The sequence below is a fragment of the Cricetulus griseus genome, chromosome 4 (genome assembly GCF_003668045.3).
Source record: "Cricetulus griseus strain 17A/GY chromosome 4, alternate assembly CriGri-PICRH-1.0, whole genome shotgun sequence".
NCBI lineage: Eukaryota > Metazoa > Chordata > Mammalia > Rodentia > Cricetidae > Cricetulus > Cricetulus griseus.
In genome coordinates this window covers 90,027,082-90,040,935 of record NC_048597.1, presented here as the reverse complement: position 1 = coordinate 90,040,935, position 13,854 = coordinate 90,027,082, and the positions used below count along the sequence as shown (strand labels likewise).

The following is a 13,854-nucleotide window of genomic DNA, read 5'->3' as shown; positions in this document are numbered from 1 at the left end:
TGTTTATTTGATGCACATACAAACAAAGGTATGCAGTCAACCTTAACTTTAATAATTTGGGACCCAATATACAGTCATGGAACCCATGCTCTAAAAGTGAGTAAATCAGCTGGGCATAGAAGAACTTGTCTATAGCCCCAACATTTCAGAAGTCAAAACATAAATAGGGCAAACTGGGCTTAGGGCTAATATCTAAGGTGAAGCTAATCTTTTGTGACTGAGCTCTGATTCTGTGGGATCTTATTCAATATCACCATAACTGAGTTGGAGAACATCCAGCTGGAATCTTCTAAACAATTCTGATGACAGAAGTGTGTTTGAGGGTATGGTGGGAGAAATTTGACTTTATTTATTTATTTATTTTTTAAAGATTTTATTTATTTAGTATACAACATTCTGCTTCCATGTATATCTGCACACCAGAAAAGGGCATCAGATCTCATAACGGATGGTTGTAAGCCACCATGTGGGTGCTGAGAATTGAACTCAGGACCTCTGGAAAAACAGCCGGTGCTCTTAACCTCTGAGCCATCTCTCCAGCCCCGACTTTATTTATTCTTATAGCTTTTTAAAATTTAGTTCCATAATTTTGCTTGGTCGACTATCTCTCTATTTTCACAGTTTACTTCTATCTTATCTTTAATATCCTTTCCTATTTATTTATTGTTTTGAGACAGAAGTTGCATTTTTGCAGCTGCTGGAATCAGCTTTCTGAGCCCCTGCGTAATTATAACTAATATGGTAATTATAACTAATATGTTAGAAACAACAGACAAGTGGTAACTTTCAAATAAAAACAAAGTAACAACAAAAACTCCTATAAATTATCACCTTGCAAAAGAAACTAAAATTGTGGGCTCAGTGGTAAAGAGCTTGCCTAGCATATTTGAGACCTTAGGTTCCCAGCATTGTGTGTATGTACACACAATAGTCATGAATTTCAGGCTGGCTACCAGAAATCACTTATAAAAATACATATCAAACTGTATTTTTCTGTTGTAAAATTTTACTCCTTTTTCATTTTGTAGACCAGGTTGGCTTTGAACTTGCAATTCTCCTGCCTCAGCCTCTCTAGTGCTTTCTTTCCTCTTTCTCAGTTTCCTAAACTCCCAGATTTCTTAGAGTTTAGTTCTTGGTTCTAACTTATTGAATTCTCCTTCATATAAGTAAATTTCTGTGTCTCAAACCCTTAATACACAACTACTAAAACCCATGCCTTTGAATGCATACACTGTGTACACAGGTGCTTATGGAGCTCAGTGGACAACTTGTAGGAACTAAGTCTTTCCTTCGGCCATATAGGTCACAGGGATTAACCTAAGGTTTATAGGTCTGTAGGCACAAGCTTCTTTTCCTGTTGAGCCATCTCACTAGTCCAGGTTTTTTTTCCGAGTGGTGTCAGGAATCAAATAAAGCCTTACACATGCTAGGTAAGCACTCCTAACAAACCTTTTGTACTTTCTGTGCTTTTTGGCATTCTTTCTAGTCACAGTCTAGCTGACATCTTTCTTCAAAGAATCTGGGCCACCCCCTAGAGTATTCCATCCACCTACATTCTGGCTTTTCACTCTCTACCTATGGGTTCTCTTTATGTGTGTTACTTTCATAACCACAAATTTCTTGGGTTTTTGTTGTTATCTTAATTAGTTTATATATAGATAGGTGGTTTGACTGCAAATATGTCTGTGCCTGACATACATTCCTGGTGCCCAGGGAAGTCAGAAGAGGGAGTCAGATCCCCTGGAACCAGCTACAGATGTTTGTGAGCTGCCATATAGAGGCTAGGACTTGAACCTAGGTCCCCTGGAAAAACAGCCAATGTTTTCAACTGCTGAGCCATATGTTGGTTTGTTTTTAATAAACAGTCTCATATAGCACAAACTAGCCTTAAACTCATTGTGTAGCCAAGGATGACTTTAAACTTCTAATCCTCTTGCTTTCATCTCCCAAATGCTGAAATTACAGGTGTAAACCACCAGTTTTCTATGCTGCTGGTGACCTAACTAGGACTAGCAGACAATTAGGCAGGCACTCATCTACTGAGCCAGATGTCTCTCCCACTCCCACCCTCCTTGGATACCAGTCTCCTCTGAGATTGAAACATTCCACCCTACAGGGAAGCTCTTTAAACAGGAAGGAAAACAACTCAAAATGGCTTTAGGAAGTCCCTGAAACAACAAGATTCATTAGGCCCCTCCCTGCCAAAGTAAATAATAAAAGCTGAAAGTACCCCCCAGTCTGAAGGAAGCTGAGCACAAAGAATCTGAGATAGGCCATATGTGGTGGTTTGAATAGCAATGATCCCTGTATGTGCATAGATTTGAATGCCTGGTGACCAGGAAGAGGCACTATTAGGTGTGGCAATGCCGAAGTAAGTATGCCCTTGTTAGAGGAAGTTTGTCACTAGGGGTGGAATTTGGGGGTTTCAGAAGCCCCAGTCAGGCCCACTGGCTCTCTCTCTTCCTGTTGCTTGTGGATGGAGAAGTAGAACTCTCAAGCTACTTCTCTAGCACCATGTCTACCTGCAAGCTGCCATGCTCTTGCCATGACTGTGAATGTAAGCAGGCACCAATTAAATACTTTCCTTTGTAAGTGTTGCCATGGTCATGGTGTCTCTTCATAGCAACAGAATATAGAAATTGGTATTAGGAACTGGGGTATGCTGTGATAGTCCTGACTTTTTTTTTTTTTTAAACCCCCTCAAGGCAGGGTTTCTTTGTGTAGCCCTGGCTTTCAAGACACTCTGTAGTACCAGGCTGGCCTCAAACTCAAGAGTTCTTCTGCATCCACCTCTCAAGTGCTGGAATTAAAGGCATGTACCATCATCACCCCTGACCATGCTTTGTTTAGACACTTTAAGCTTAAATGGGCCATCCTAGTTAGCAGCATGGAAGACAGTGTTGCTGAAGATGATTTGAATTGTGGGGCCATGCTCAAGAAGTTTTAGAGGGGAAGAATATTAATAGATGGCTCAGGGACCATTCTTGTAATATTTTGGCAAAAAAAAAAGAAAGAAAAAAAAAAGTGGTTGCTTTTGCCCTTGTCTAAAAAAATCTGCCCGAGGGTAAACTGAAGAGTTTCTGGATTAATGACACTGGCAGAGATCTCATGGCAGCCTAGTTGACTCTGTTGTATTATTTAGTGGTGACTCTTATGAAGGCCTATAATGAAAAGGAATTAAGTTGATCAAAGAAAAATACAAAATGTACAGTTTGAGGAGAAAAGGAGCACCAAGATGTGAAACAGAGATAAATCCAGTGTGCAAGAAGATAAAAAGTTTAAAAAAAAGTGTGATCCTAAATAGACTAAAGGAGTGGTGACCTCAGGGCAAGCCCTCACCTATCTAAGCTTCCAACTTATGAAAGGATCTGAATTTGAGGCCAGTCTGGTTTATAGAGTGAATTCAGGACAGCCAACTTTAGCCAGAGAAGGAAACCATCAAAAAACAGAAAGCTGGTGGAAATGTATTTGAATGAGGGGCCCATGTCTCAGCCCAGAACCTGGCAATTGGCCACGTGGTTCTGGCTTTACAGTCAAGTATATAAGAAAGGAGCTGTGGAATCTCCCTCCATGGCTAAGTTGCTGAGGCCAGGCATGTGTGTGTCCCTGCATGGAGACCCAGAGAGGCCACTTTGCAAAGCTGTGAAGGTGAAGCCTGGATTGCCTTGGATACCCCCAAGATGTTGGAGATGCCAGAGCTGTGGGATACCTGTCAAGAAAAGTTGCAGTTCAGGTATGACCAGCCCAAGAAAGAGGAGTCTGTTGCAGTCAACAAAGCACAATGGACCTGGACATCTAAGGAGCACTTTAACATCAGACATGAATGTGCAGAATTTGGAGTTTGCCCTACTGTTCTTTGGTCTTGTTTCAGTTTCGTGTTTCCTTGTTATGCTCCCTTTCGGAATGGTAATGTAAATTCTGTGCCATTGTATGTTGGAAGTATGTGATCTGCTTTATTTTTATTTTACAGGGGATCACAGTTAAGTGATTACCCTGAGTCTTCAAGAGGACTTTGGACTTTTAAATAGTGTTGATGCTGTTACAGGATATGGAGACTTTTGCAGTTGAACTGAATGAACTTTTGTGTTGTGATATGGCTAGAAGCCTATGGAATGGGGTGGTATGAATAGGAATGGCTCCCAAAGGCTCATAGATTTGAATGCTAGGTTGGAGGGAGTGGTTCCTATTATTAGGAAGTATGGCCTAGTTGGAGAAAGTGTGTCACAAGAGGTGGGCTTTGGGATTTTAAAATGCTCAGGCCAGGCCCAGTGTCTCTTTTTTCTTCCTCTTGCCTGTGGATCCAGATGTAGAATTCTCAGCTACCCTTCACCATGCCTGCCACCATGCTTCCCACCATGATGACAAGCCCCAATGAAGTTGCCATGGTCATGAAGTCTCTTCACAGCAACAGAAAATTAAGGCAGACCAGCTGCCAGGAAGAAGCAGAAACCAACAGAGCTGCCCAGAAGAGGTTTTCATTAATAGAGGCACCTGGAAAGGATACTCTCTAACCTGTTGAGCTGCCTATAGGCTGTGCAGTGTACTCCAGGTTCCCAGCTTTGTGAACTGTAAGTCATGTTATGGTGGTCCTTGGGGATGCAACTGTCTTTGAATCTTTCTGCTCCTGTAAGTAACCCCTTACCTATATTCCTGTAAGTGACCCCAATAAAAAACTCATTGGCTCACAAGTTGTACTTTGGTGGTATCTGTACTCTGGTCTGTCATGAGTTCCCTATCTGTAGTTCCCAACATGTGTGTTGCATCTCCCCAAGAAAAGTTTTGTTGTGTCAACACCTCCATAACCATCTTTCTCTCTAAGTCAATAAGTGTTTGTGTCTTCCTAGTATTCCACAAACCTTGCACATTAATGTAGCATAGAAAAATAAGAAATACTCCCCCATACCAGGAACCTAAACTTCTAGCAGACAGACTAATGAGGAATACTCACCATTTTGTCAGGAGTATTCAGATAAAGGTCGACAATGTAGAGGATGCGCTTCTGTAGCATGTCCATGTTATCATCTGGGTACATCAGACGCATAAACTCAGGGTTCTCCAGAGTCTCTAATGTCAACTGGCACATAGAAGCCTGGTTCTCTTTGGCAGCAACATGCATGACATTGTACCTACATCCCTCCTAAAAGAAAAGATTAGCTTTGTGTTTGTTAAAACACAGGGCCACTGGTCAGGAACACAGTGACTAGGAGTTATGCTGAAGACACACTTACTTGTACAATGGTTGGGTTGTCCCCAGAACCAATCAGATATCGGGGATTATTCCAAATAAGATCAGAAAAGGTTTGTTCTTCCCCGTTCTCCACAGCTTTTCGAAGCTTGGCAGTGAGGTCCTGTGTACGGGGATTTTTATAACTGTTTGCTCGTTCTTTGTTTACTGTTTCTGATTCAGCCAGGCATAAACCATCTGCTATCAAGAGACAGAATTGAAGAACACAATCTCACAAACATTTTCTTCTCACGTAATCTGCCGTGGTGAAGACTGAAGCCTCTACACGGAGGCTCAGGCAGCTCTTAGGACTGATAGGTAAGACATGACAAAGGTACAAAGCACACCACAGTACTAATGCAGGGTTGAGCTCAATCAGATGGCTCAAGACTGAGATTAAAGACATCTTTTTTTTTTTTTTTTTTTTGGAGATAGGGTCTCATTGTGTAGCTCAGGCTGTCCTCAAACTAAGAGCACATCCACCCGAATGTGCTTCCTGAGTGCTGGCAGTAAGGGCATGCACTATCATGCCTGGTCATCTAGTGTACTTTGAAGGTATGTCAAGAAACTGAGTGTGGTGGTATAAACTTAGAATCCTAGTACAGGGTTGAGGGTAGGGGGTTGACATAGGAGGACTGCAAGTTCAAGGCCAGCCTGGATTAGCATGATAAGACCCTTTCTTAAAAACCTAAAAATGTCAATTCTGTGAAGTGGACAAGAGATTAGCAGCAACTGTAATTGTCTTCTAGAGAGAAAGAGTTCTACTGATAGCTTCTAAAGGTTTAATTCAAAACCTGAGAGCTTCTTAAAACAATTTTCTTCATGGGCATTTCTCTATGCTGAAAGGAGAGAACCCTGAGTAAGGGAGGAGTAGAGGGCAATTCAAAGATAGCAGTCCACCTTGAACTAGGGAGAAGGGATGTGAATCAGGGTCAAGCTTCTCCAAACAGGCTACTGGCTCTGAGTCACCCAGTGGCTGTAGTCAGATTTCTAGCTCCCACAGAGAGAGTGATTCTTGCAGATCCTAGAAGCAGATGTACCTTCAGATGGAAATGTAGATTGTTGTCTGCATCCAAATACCCACACTTAAACAAGCAACAGCTAGAGCCACAAGAAGACATGTGTTCCCTTTGTTGCTTCTGTGGTCCACAATGCTAAGACTTGGCTCATCAGCTTCAGTGCCTACTGGCACGAGGCTCCATCCACCTTTATGTCCTCAAACCTTCCCAGGGCAGCCCTCTAGTCCCTTTCTCTTTGGTTGTTCCACTGTAGGGCACCTCAACTCTCCACCTCCTCCTACACTAGATTTATCTCACAGATGAAGGACTATGGAGACACCACACATCAGGAAAGCGAACAAAGTGGTAAATAACAGGAATGACAAGACAACAAGTACAGCAATAGCTTACCTTTCAACCCGTCACTGCCAAAGAGTGGCACTGCCTTCACAGGAGACAGTGAGGACATAGTTTTGTTAGGAGAAGGGAAATAATCACACATTCCTCTAGCAAATTTCTCAGCATCTTCTCTTGTTGGAAAAGCTTTAAACCGGGACCCTTTGATCAGCCTGACGGCTTGCAGTGCTTCCTTTTTATCTTCGTAAACATGGATCCTTTCTGGGTATGAAAGTAACAAGGGAAAAATTAAGAGAAGAATAGTTCCAGCACTGTACTAATTGTACCCAGAGTTCAACAGTCAATTTAAATTTGTTAACAATCTATTGGTTTCACCTTCATGTTCACAGTTCAGATTTTCAATCTTTTATAAAAACTCTTTTAGAATTAAAAAAAAAAGTGTGTATGTATGAGTGTGTATTTTTGTGACTGTATGCACATAATGTATGTGTGAGTATCCTTGGAGGCCTAAAGGGGATCAGATCTCCTAGATCTGGTGTTACAGGTAGGTTATGAACCACCTAACATGTGAGCTGGGATATGCAAGATTATCAAATGTTCTTCATCACTGAGCCATCTTTCCGTCCACTCCTCATTTTATTTGTTTATTTATTATGTATACAGTCTTCTGCCTGCATGCCAGCAGAGGGCACCAGATCTCATTCAAGGTGGTTGTGAGCCACCATGTGGGTGCTGGGAATTGAACTCAGGACCTCTGGAAGAACAGTCAGTGCTCTTAACCACTGAGCCATCTCTCCAGCCCCCTCGCCATTTTTTGTCTTTTTTTTTTATTTTTCTCCATAGTTTTTCAAAACAGGGTTTCTCTATGTAATAGTCCTGGTTGTCCTGGAACTCACTTTGTAGACCAGGCTGGCCGCAAACTCACTAAAATCTGCCTGCCTCTGCCTCTCAAGTGCTGGGATTAAAGGTGTGTGCCACCATGGTCTGGCTCCATTTTTTATCTTAAAGAGGTCCTGGGCTATCCAAAATAATCAGATAAATACACTGACAATGTATGTGTGTGTATATAAACAATGGTATCATATATACCTAGATGTTAGTTTCATATCCCAAGATATGATAACTTATTAAAAATGGATTTTAAATGGATTAATTAAAGAGCTAAATAAAAATAATTCAAACCTAAATTTAATATTCTTGTATTGGATATAATAGCTTATACCTATTATCCTAACGGTCATAAGGAAAAGACAGAGCAGATGAGAGTTGAAGCCCCACCCTAGGCTATACAGCAAGATCCAGGCTAGTCTAAATACACAATATAATCCCGACTAAAATAAAATTGCAATTCTTTTTTTTTCTTTCACTCTTTTTTGGGGACACGGTTTCATGTAGCCCAGGCTAGCATCCACCCAAGTGTTAAGGCAATAGTTTATGTGCTACCACGTCATGTTTTTATGGTGCTGGGGATTGAACACAGAGCTCCATGCATACCAGGCAAGTACTCTACTAATTGAAACAGATTTCTAGCTCCAAAATACAATTCTTTGAGACTGAAAATTATTCATACACTCATTGGTACATTTACATTTACTAACCTGAAAGCTGTTCAGGTTGTAATGAATTTAAGAGGGTGAGGGATCACCCAGGCAGTGGTGGCACATGCCTTTAGTCCCAGCACTTGAGAGGCAGAGGAGGGGGAATCTCTGAGTTCAAGACCAGCCAATTTACAGAGTGGATGCCGGGATATTCAGGGCCACACAGAGAAATCCTGTCTCGAAAAACAAACAAACAAAAGATATACAAGCTCAATTTTCCAGAATCAGAGGGTATTAAAGCACAAATAATGAAATTAATCTTGGGTGATATAGTTTCCCAGTCTGTATAAAGAGAAACTACACAGCACATTACCATTTCTCACAAGGCCATCCTCATACACTGGACATACTCCATAGTACAGAAGTGGTTCCTTAGCAGTTGTCACTCCAGCCTGATGGTTGTCATTACTGGCAGAGGCACTGAAGGGTACTGGGTGGGACTTGGATGTTATAGCTTCATCTTCTGGAGGGTTCAAACCCACATTGTAACCAAAATCTTTGTCTTCAGAAAAACTGGTCTGCTGAGTTTGTTTCCCTTCCACAGATGCAGGAGTCCTTGGGATGCCCTGGATTAATGCTGTGGCAGTCACCTCATTGTGACTGGGAAGAGAAGAAGTCAGCAATCCACCTTGCTCTAGTAAAGCCTGAGCTAATTTCTTCTCAAAAATAAATCTTGTTGTTGATGTAATGGGTCCACATTTCAATCCAGCTTTTATAACTTCTTTTCTAAGGTCATCTGGATTCAGGAGTTTCAATCGAGCCAACATGGCATCCATTGTCACTTCACCTGAGTTCAAGAAAGCAAAAATCAACTTGAACCATGGGACAGTAGCTCAGCAGTAAAGTGCATGCTTAAGTAAGTGCTCGGTTTCCTCACTGAGTCTTACCTTAGAGACAATATGTAGTCTTATTCTAAAGCTACCCATTTAGCTTTAGTTGTTCAAGTAAGGTTTTGTCCCTGCAACTTAAACATAAACAACTAATCTCATACATCACTGACTTCAATTCTAGGACAATTATTGAAACTCTAAGCCTCAGTTTCCTCACCTACAAAATGAATATAATAATAGATCCACTCTTGTGTTATAATGAAGAGTAGATAAAATAATGAACATAAGTTCTGTACCACTGGGTCTGACACTGATAATATTTCCATAAATGTCTGCTGCAGCTATTGAGCTGTTAAGGATCACAGGCTCATTAATCTTTACAACGAGTAACAGCACACTGGAAAAGTCAATTAAAAAACTCTCACACACTCAAGGGCAGCCACCTCTGACACATAAATGTATAAGCCACAGCTGCTCTCCAAAGAGCCTCTACTAACAAGACAGGTGATGGCCATAGCTCACCAACTGCTCTGGAACTGTAAGTATTAGTACAATCTTTGCAGTCTTAGAACAATGGCTAGATTGATAAGAGACATGAAAAACTGAAGTACGTCTTCAGATTAGACAATAGTGTTCTGTCACTGTTCATTTCCTTGTCATACTTGTGGTATGATTATGTAGCACAGAAAGTCTAGAGAATCTAAGACAATAGTACACAGAATTCTTTTACCTTTTTATTTTAAAATGACTTGTAGACTTAAAAAATTGCAAACTCTGTAGAGTTTCAATGGCACCACCATACAGTTTTCCCTAAAGGTTGGCACTTTTAATAATGATAGTATATCCTAAAAAAACAAGAAAATGACCTCATAGAACAATTCAGTGAACAGACTTGGATGGACAAGTTTGTGGCAGCATACCACATCTATCTTATCCATCCTATCCATCCCATCCATCCATCATCCATCCATCCATCCATCCATCCATCCATCCATTGAGACAATGAATTTTCAAAGCCAGACATGCTGGTATACTCTTGAAATCCTAGTACTGAAAGCTAAGGAAGAAAGATCATGAGTTTAAGGCCAGTCTAAGCAACACGGCAATAACATTAAGTAAGTTTCATTTCTCTAGGGCAATAGCTTATGGATGCAGGGCAGACAGGCTTAACTTCCCTGAGATGCTGCTAGACAAATCTCCAGAGGGAGATTTACTGTTAATAGATCCACCAACAATGCAGGAGAGCCATCTTCTCAGTAATTGCCAACTTTTGGGATTGTCACTATTTTTTTTAAATCTTAATCTAATAGGTATACATTGTTACCTCACTTTAGGTTGAACTTTTTCCCCTACCAATTGGTAATATAAAATATCTTTGTATATGAGTTGAATTGTTCTATATTGTTATTTTTTTTGTTCATCCTTTGTTCCTTTCTTTATTTCAGCAGCTGCAGCTTAAAAAGAATAACAGGTGGCCCATGCTTTTTATCCCAGTACTAGGGAGTCAGAGGCAGGCATAACTCTGAGTTCCAAGCACACTTGCAACAGAGTGAGTTCCAGAACTACATAGAGAAACCCTGCCTCCAAAAATAAACAGTTTGCCTCTGATGGAATCAAAGATGTGTGTTACCATGCCCAGCAGCAATATATTCTCACATGTAAATTACCTTATGTAACTTTATATAGTAAAAAAATGAATTTATTTTAAAATTAGCTGTAGGAGATGGAGGTTGTAGCTCATCACAGAGAGGGATAGATAAATGACAGATACAACCACATCTATAATAGTATCTTTATGGCATCAAATCACTGGCACATAAAAGAATCTCTGAACTTGTATTTAAAATGGAAACCTTTACTGATAGTTTAGGATTACAGAGCTTCCACAAAAACAAAGTTCACGACAGTGATGTATAAAGCTGCAGCACATGAAGCAGCTTTTCATTAAGAAGTATTCTATATTGTTATAATACTTTTTATAATACACCTAAAATGATTTCAAAATGAAAAACTAAAACTGATTATTTTTGGTGAAAAAAGATGCTGAAAACCCTGGTGTTTTGGCTCTATACCTATTAGTCACATCAGCCACATGCACTGCTCTGCTTCAGTGTCTGGGTGATTTTTCACTCACTGACCTTCTCTTGAGTTTTTGGTACAGTGTTCATGGAGTCAATGGACTAGTGGGCATTATAATTATTAAATATGCCCTTATTGCCGGGGCTTGGTGGCGCACGCCTTTAATCCCAGCACTCGGGAGGCAGAGGCAGGCGGATCTCTGTGAGTTCGAGGCCAGCCTGGTCTCCAGAGTGAGTGCCAGGATAGGCTTCAAAGCTACACAGAGAAACCCTGTCTCGAACCCCCCCCCCCAAAAAAGATGCCCTTATTGCTTCATGTGTTCCTATAAATATATATACAGGTGCATGTATGTGCATGCATAAGTCAGAGGATAGCCTCAGGTGGTTTTTTTTTTTTTTGAATTTTAAAGGATTTTAATTTGAACTCAGGCAGAGGAAAAGAGAGGCACAGTAATGTGCAAATGAACAATTTCTATTAGTATTAAAACATTAAAATCTCCTTAGGATTTTGATTGAAGCAAATGTAAAAAGTCTATGTTTACCCAATATCAGGTGTTATTCTTTAGGTACCACTTAATTCTATTTATTTATTTGTTTATTAGCTGGCTGGTTTTTCGAGACAGGGTTTCTCTGTGTAGCAGCACTGGCTATCCTGGGTGGCCTTGAACTCAGAGAGATCTACCAGCTTCTGCCTCCCAAATGCTGGGAGTAAAGGTGTGGGCCACCACACCTGGCTCAGGTGCCACTTTCTTAAGAGAACAAGAGAATGTAAAATCCAAAAGATGAGGTGTTAGACCTGTTGTCATGACAGTTCATTTCTCCACAGCTATGCACAATAACCAGCATGATCTTGTCCTCCCTGTTCCTGTTTCTTTAGCAAAAATGGAGAAATCAATGACTACTAAAGAAGGGCTGAGATGTACTTCAGTGGTGGAACACTTCCTATATGTGTTTTCTTCCCAGGATTGCTAAATAAATAAATGAAGTTGTATACAAGTTAAAAGAGGCAACTGAGGCCTCAGTTACCCCTAAGATGATCTTTGGCCCTAGGGTTCTAAGTTCAGTCAACAGTTTAAAATTTCATCTTCCTTCTAGAATACTTAGGGGAATTACTGTTTATTTTCCACTAAGAACTAAGAGCAAGGGGGTGTTAGTGAAACATGGCTTCTGATGAACACAATATGAACACATGCTGATAAACACAAACCTGGTAAGCACTGGATTATAGTTCAGGGAATTGGGGGGCTGAAAAGAAAAGAGCTAACTAAGCACGGAGGTGTGGGCTCACACCAGGAGATCCCAAAACAATCAAAAAAGACCACAAGAGCCTACAAAGCTGCCAACCTTAACAGTGTATCGATGAGCTCTGGTGAAGACTCCCGGGTTTTATCTCTTGGATCTTTCCCCAGAACTGAGTGAGACATGCAGCTCTTACATGGATGATGCCAGCAGGCAGTAGGGCTCAATTTCCAGCATTGACTTTATTACTCTCAAAATAAAACCACAGTAAGAACTATTATCATTCGTATCCTGCTACTGGTGGGGCTAAAAAAAAATGGTGGGTGAATGACCTGCCCGATACTAAAAAGTCCCACAGCAGTAATGGCAGAGCCGGGAGCAGATGCGACATGATTTCAATCCAGACACCAGGCTGCTGCTTAACAGTCACCCCGATCTTAAAGTGACCAGCAACCATCCTCCCATCTCTCGTCACCCGGACCTGACAGTCCAGTCGAAATCGAGAAACCAGAACCACATCCCTCCATTTCCCCTGTCCCTAAATCTTGGGAGTCACACCCAACTTTGTTGTCTCATCCTGTCACTTATTTCGTTAAGCTTCGCATTCAAACCACTGCCAGAACCAACTTCCTCTTTCATCGACTCCGACTTCAGCCAGTGTTCTTTAGTCTACTGTTCACCCTTCCCGCAGCCCTTTCTTGCAAGGCGGCTCCCTGGCTCGGGAGACCCTTCCCCTAGGAATGCTCCTACAGTGGAACAAAAGTTCCGCTTCTCAGTCAGTCAGGTTCCCCGCGGTGGATTCGGGCCGCGACAGGGTCTTACTGTGTCCACAGGGTGCGACTAACCCGCCTTACCGGGCTGACTGGCCACAGCTGCAGACGCGCCGGGCGGCGCCGGGGGTGTCCCGCAACGGTTCAGGTTCCGCGGCCGCTTCTCCAGCCGCCGGACCAGCCAGCGCACGGCGATGAGCAGCACCGAGGCGCCGAGGAGCTCCCAGGCCAGCGCCGCCCACTCCACCACAGCCAACCGCTGCCACAGCATCGCCACCGCCGCCGCCGCCGAGGCCGAGCCCTTGAGCGCGGCCGCCGGAGTTATAGTCCGCGCCGCGCACGCCTCAGGCCCTCACTTGGCCGCTCGCTTCGCTGCCGGAGCCGCGCGGCCCTTAGGCCTCCGCCCCGCCGCGGGGTTACAGGAGTCGCAGCCTGACAGGAGAAGAGGAGGCCCGGTGCGCGTGCAGTCTCTGGTGTCTTTCGTTTCCCAACGATCCGGCCAGAACGCCGGCAGGAACCCAACCTCAGGCGGCTTCGGAGGCAACCGGGGTCCTGATTCAAGCGAGACGCAGTCCGGCAGTGGCGCGGGCAGCATGTCGGGGTCCTGAGTCGGACTCGGCGCTCTGGCATGGCGCGGTTTGCTCTTCTGTGCAGTGGGCGCTTGGCTTTGAGCTGTATCTTCGCCACCGGTCTGGAGAGCGAAGAGCTGGCACCTGGGCCACCCAGACTGTGGCCAGAGGAGCGGGTCAGAGTCCTTGAC

The 13,854-nt window shown here is 42.7% G+C and overlaps 1 protein-coding gene across 5 annotated transcripts in view; it reads right to left on the bottom strand.

The window, feature by feature from the left end:
* The window catches only part of Ankle2 (ankyrin repeat and LEM domain containing 2), a 28,552-nt gene extending 14,960 nt beyond the window's left edge, over positions 1-13,592 (bottom strand). For 2 of the 5 annotated variants that reach the window (XM_027415851.2, XM_027415853.2), the window contains exons 1-5: positions 13,179-13,592; positions 8,491-8,964; positions 6,634-6,840; positions 5,229-5,425; positions 4,949-5,137 (exon numbers count right to left, since the gene is read on the bottom strand). In XM_027415851.2, coding sequence (XP_027271652.1) covers positions 4,949-5,137; positions 5,229-5,425; positions 6,634-6,840; positions 8,491-8,964; positions 13,179-13,365 — 1,254 coding nt within the window. In that variant the 5' untranslated portion in view covers positions 13,366-13,592. Of the gene's footprint in view, positions 1-4,948; positions 5,138-5,228; positions 5,426-6,633; positions 6,841-8,490; positions 8,965-9,064; positions 9,157-12,429; positions 12,563-13,178 lie in introns of those variants that run through there. The other 3 variants (XM_027415852.2, XM_027415854.2, XM_035443227.1) reach the window with 3 other exon arrangements.
* Between the last annotated feature and the right edge of the window lie 262 nt (positions 13,593-13,854).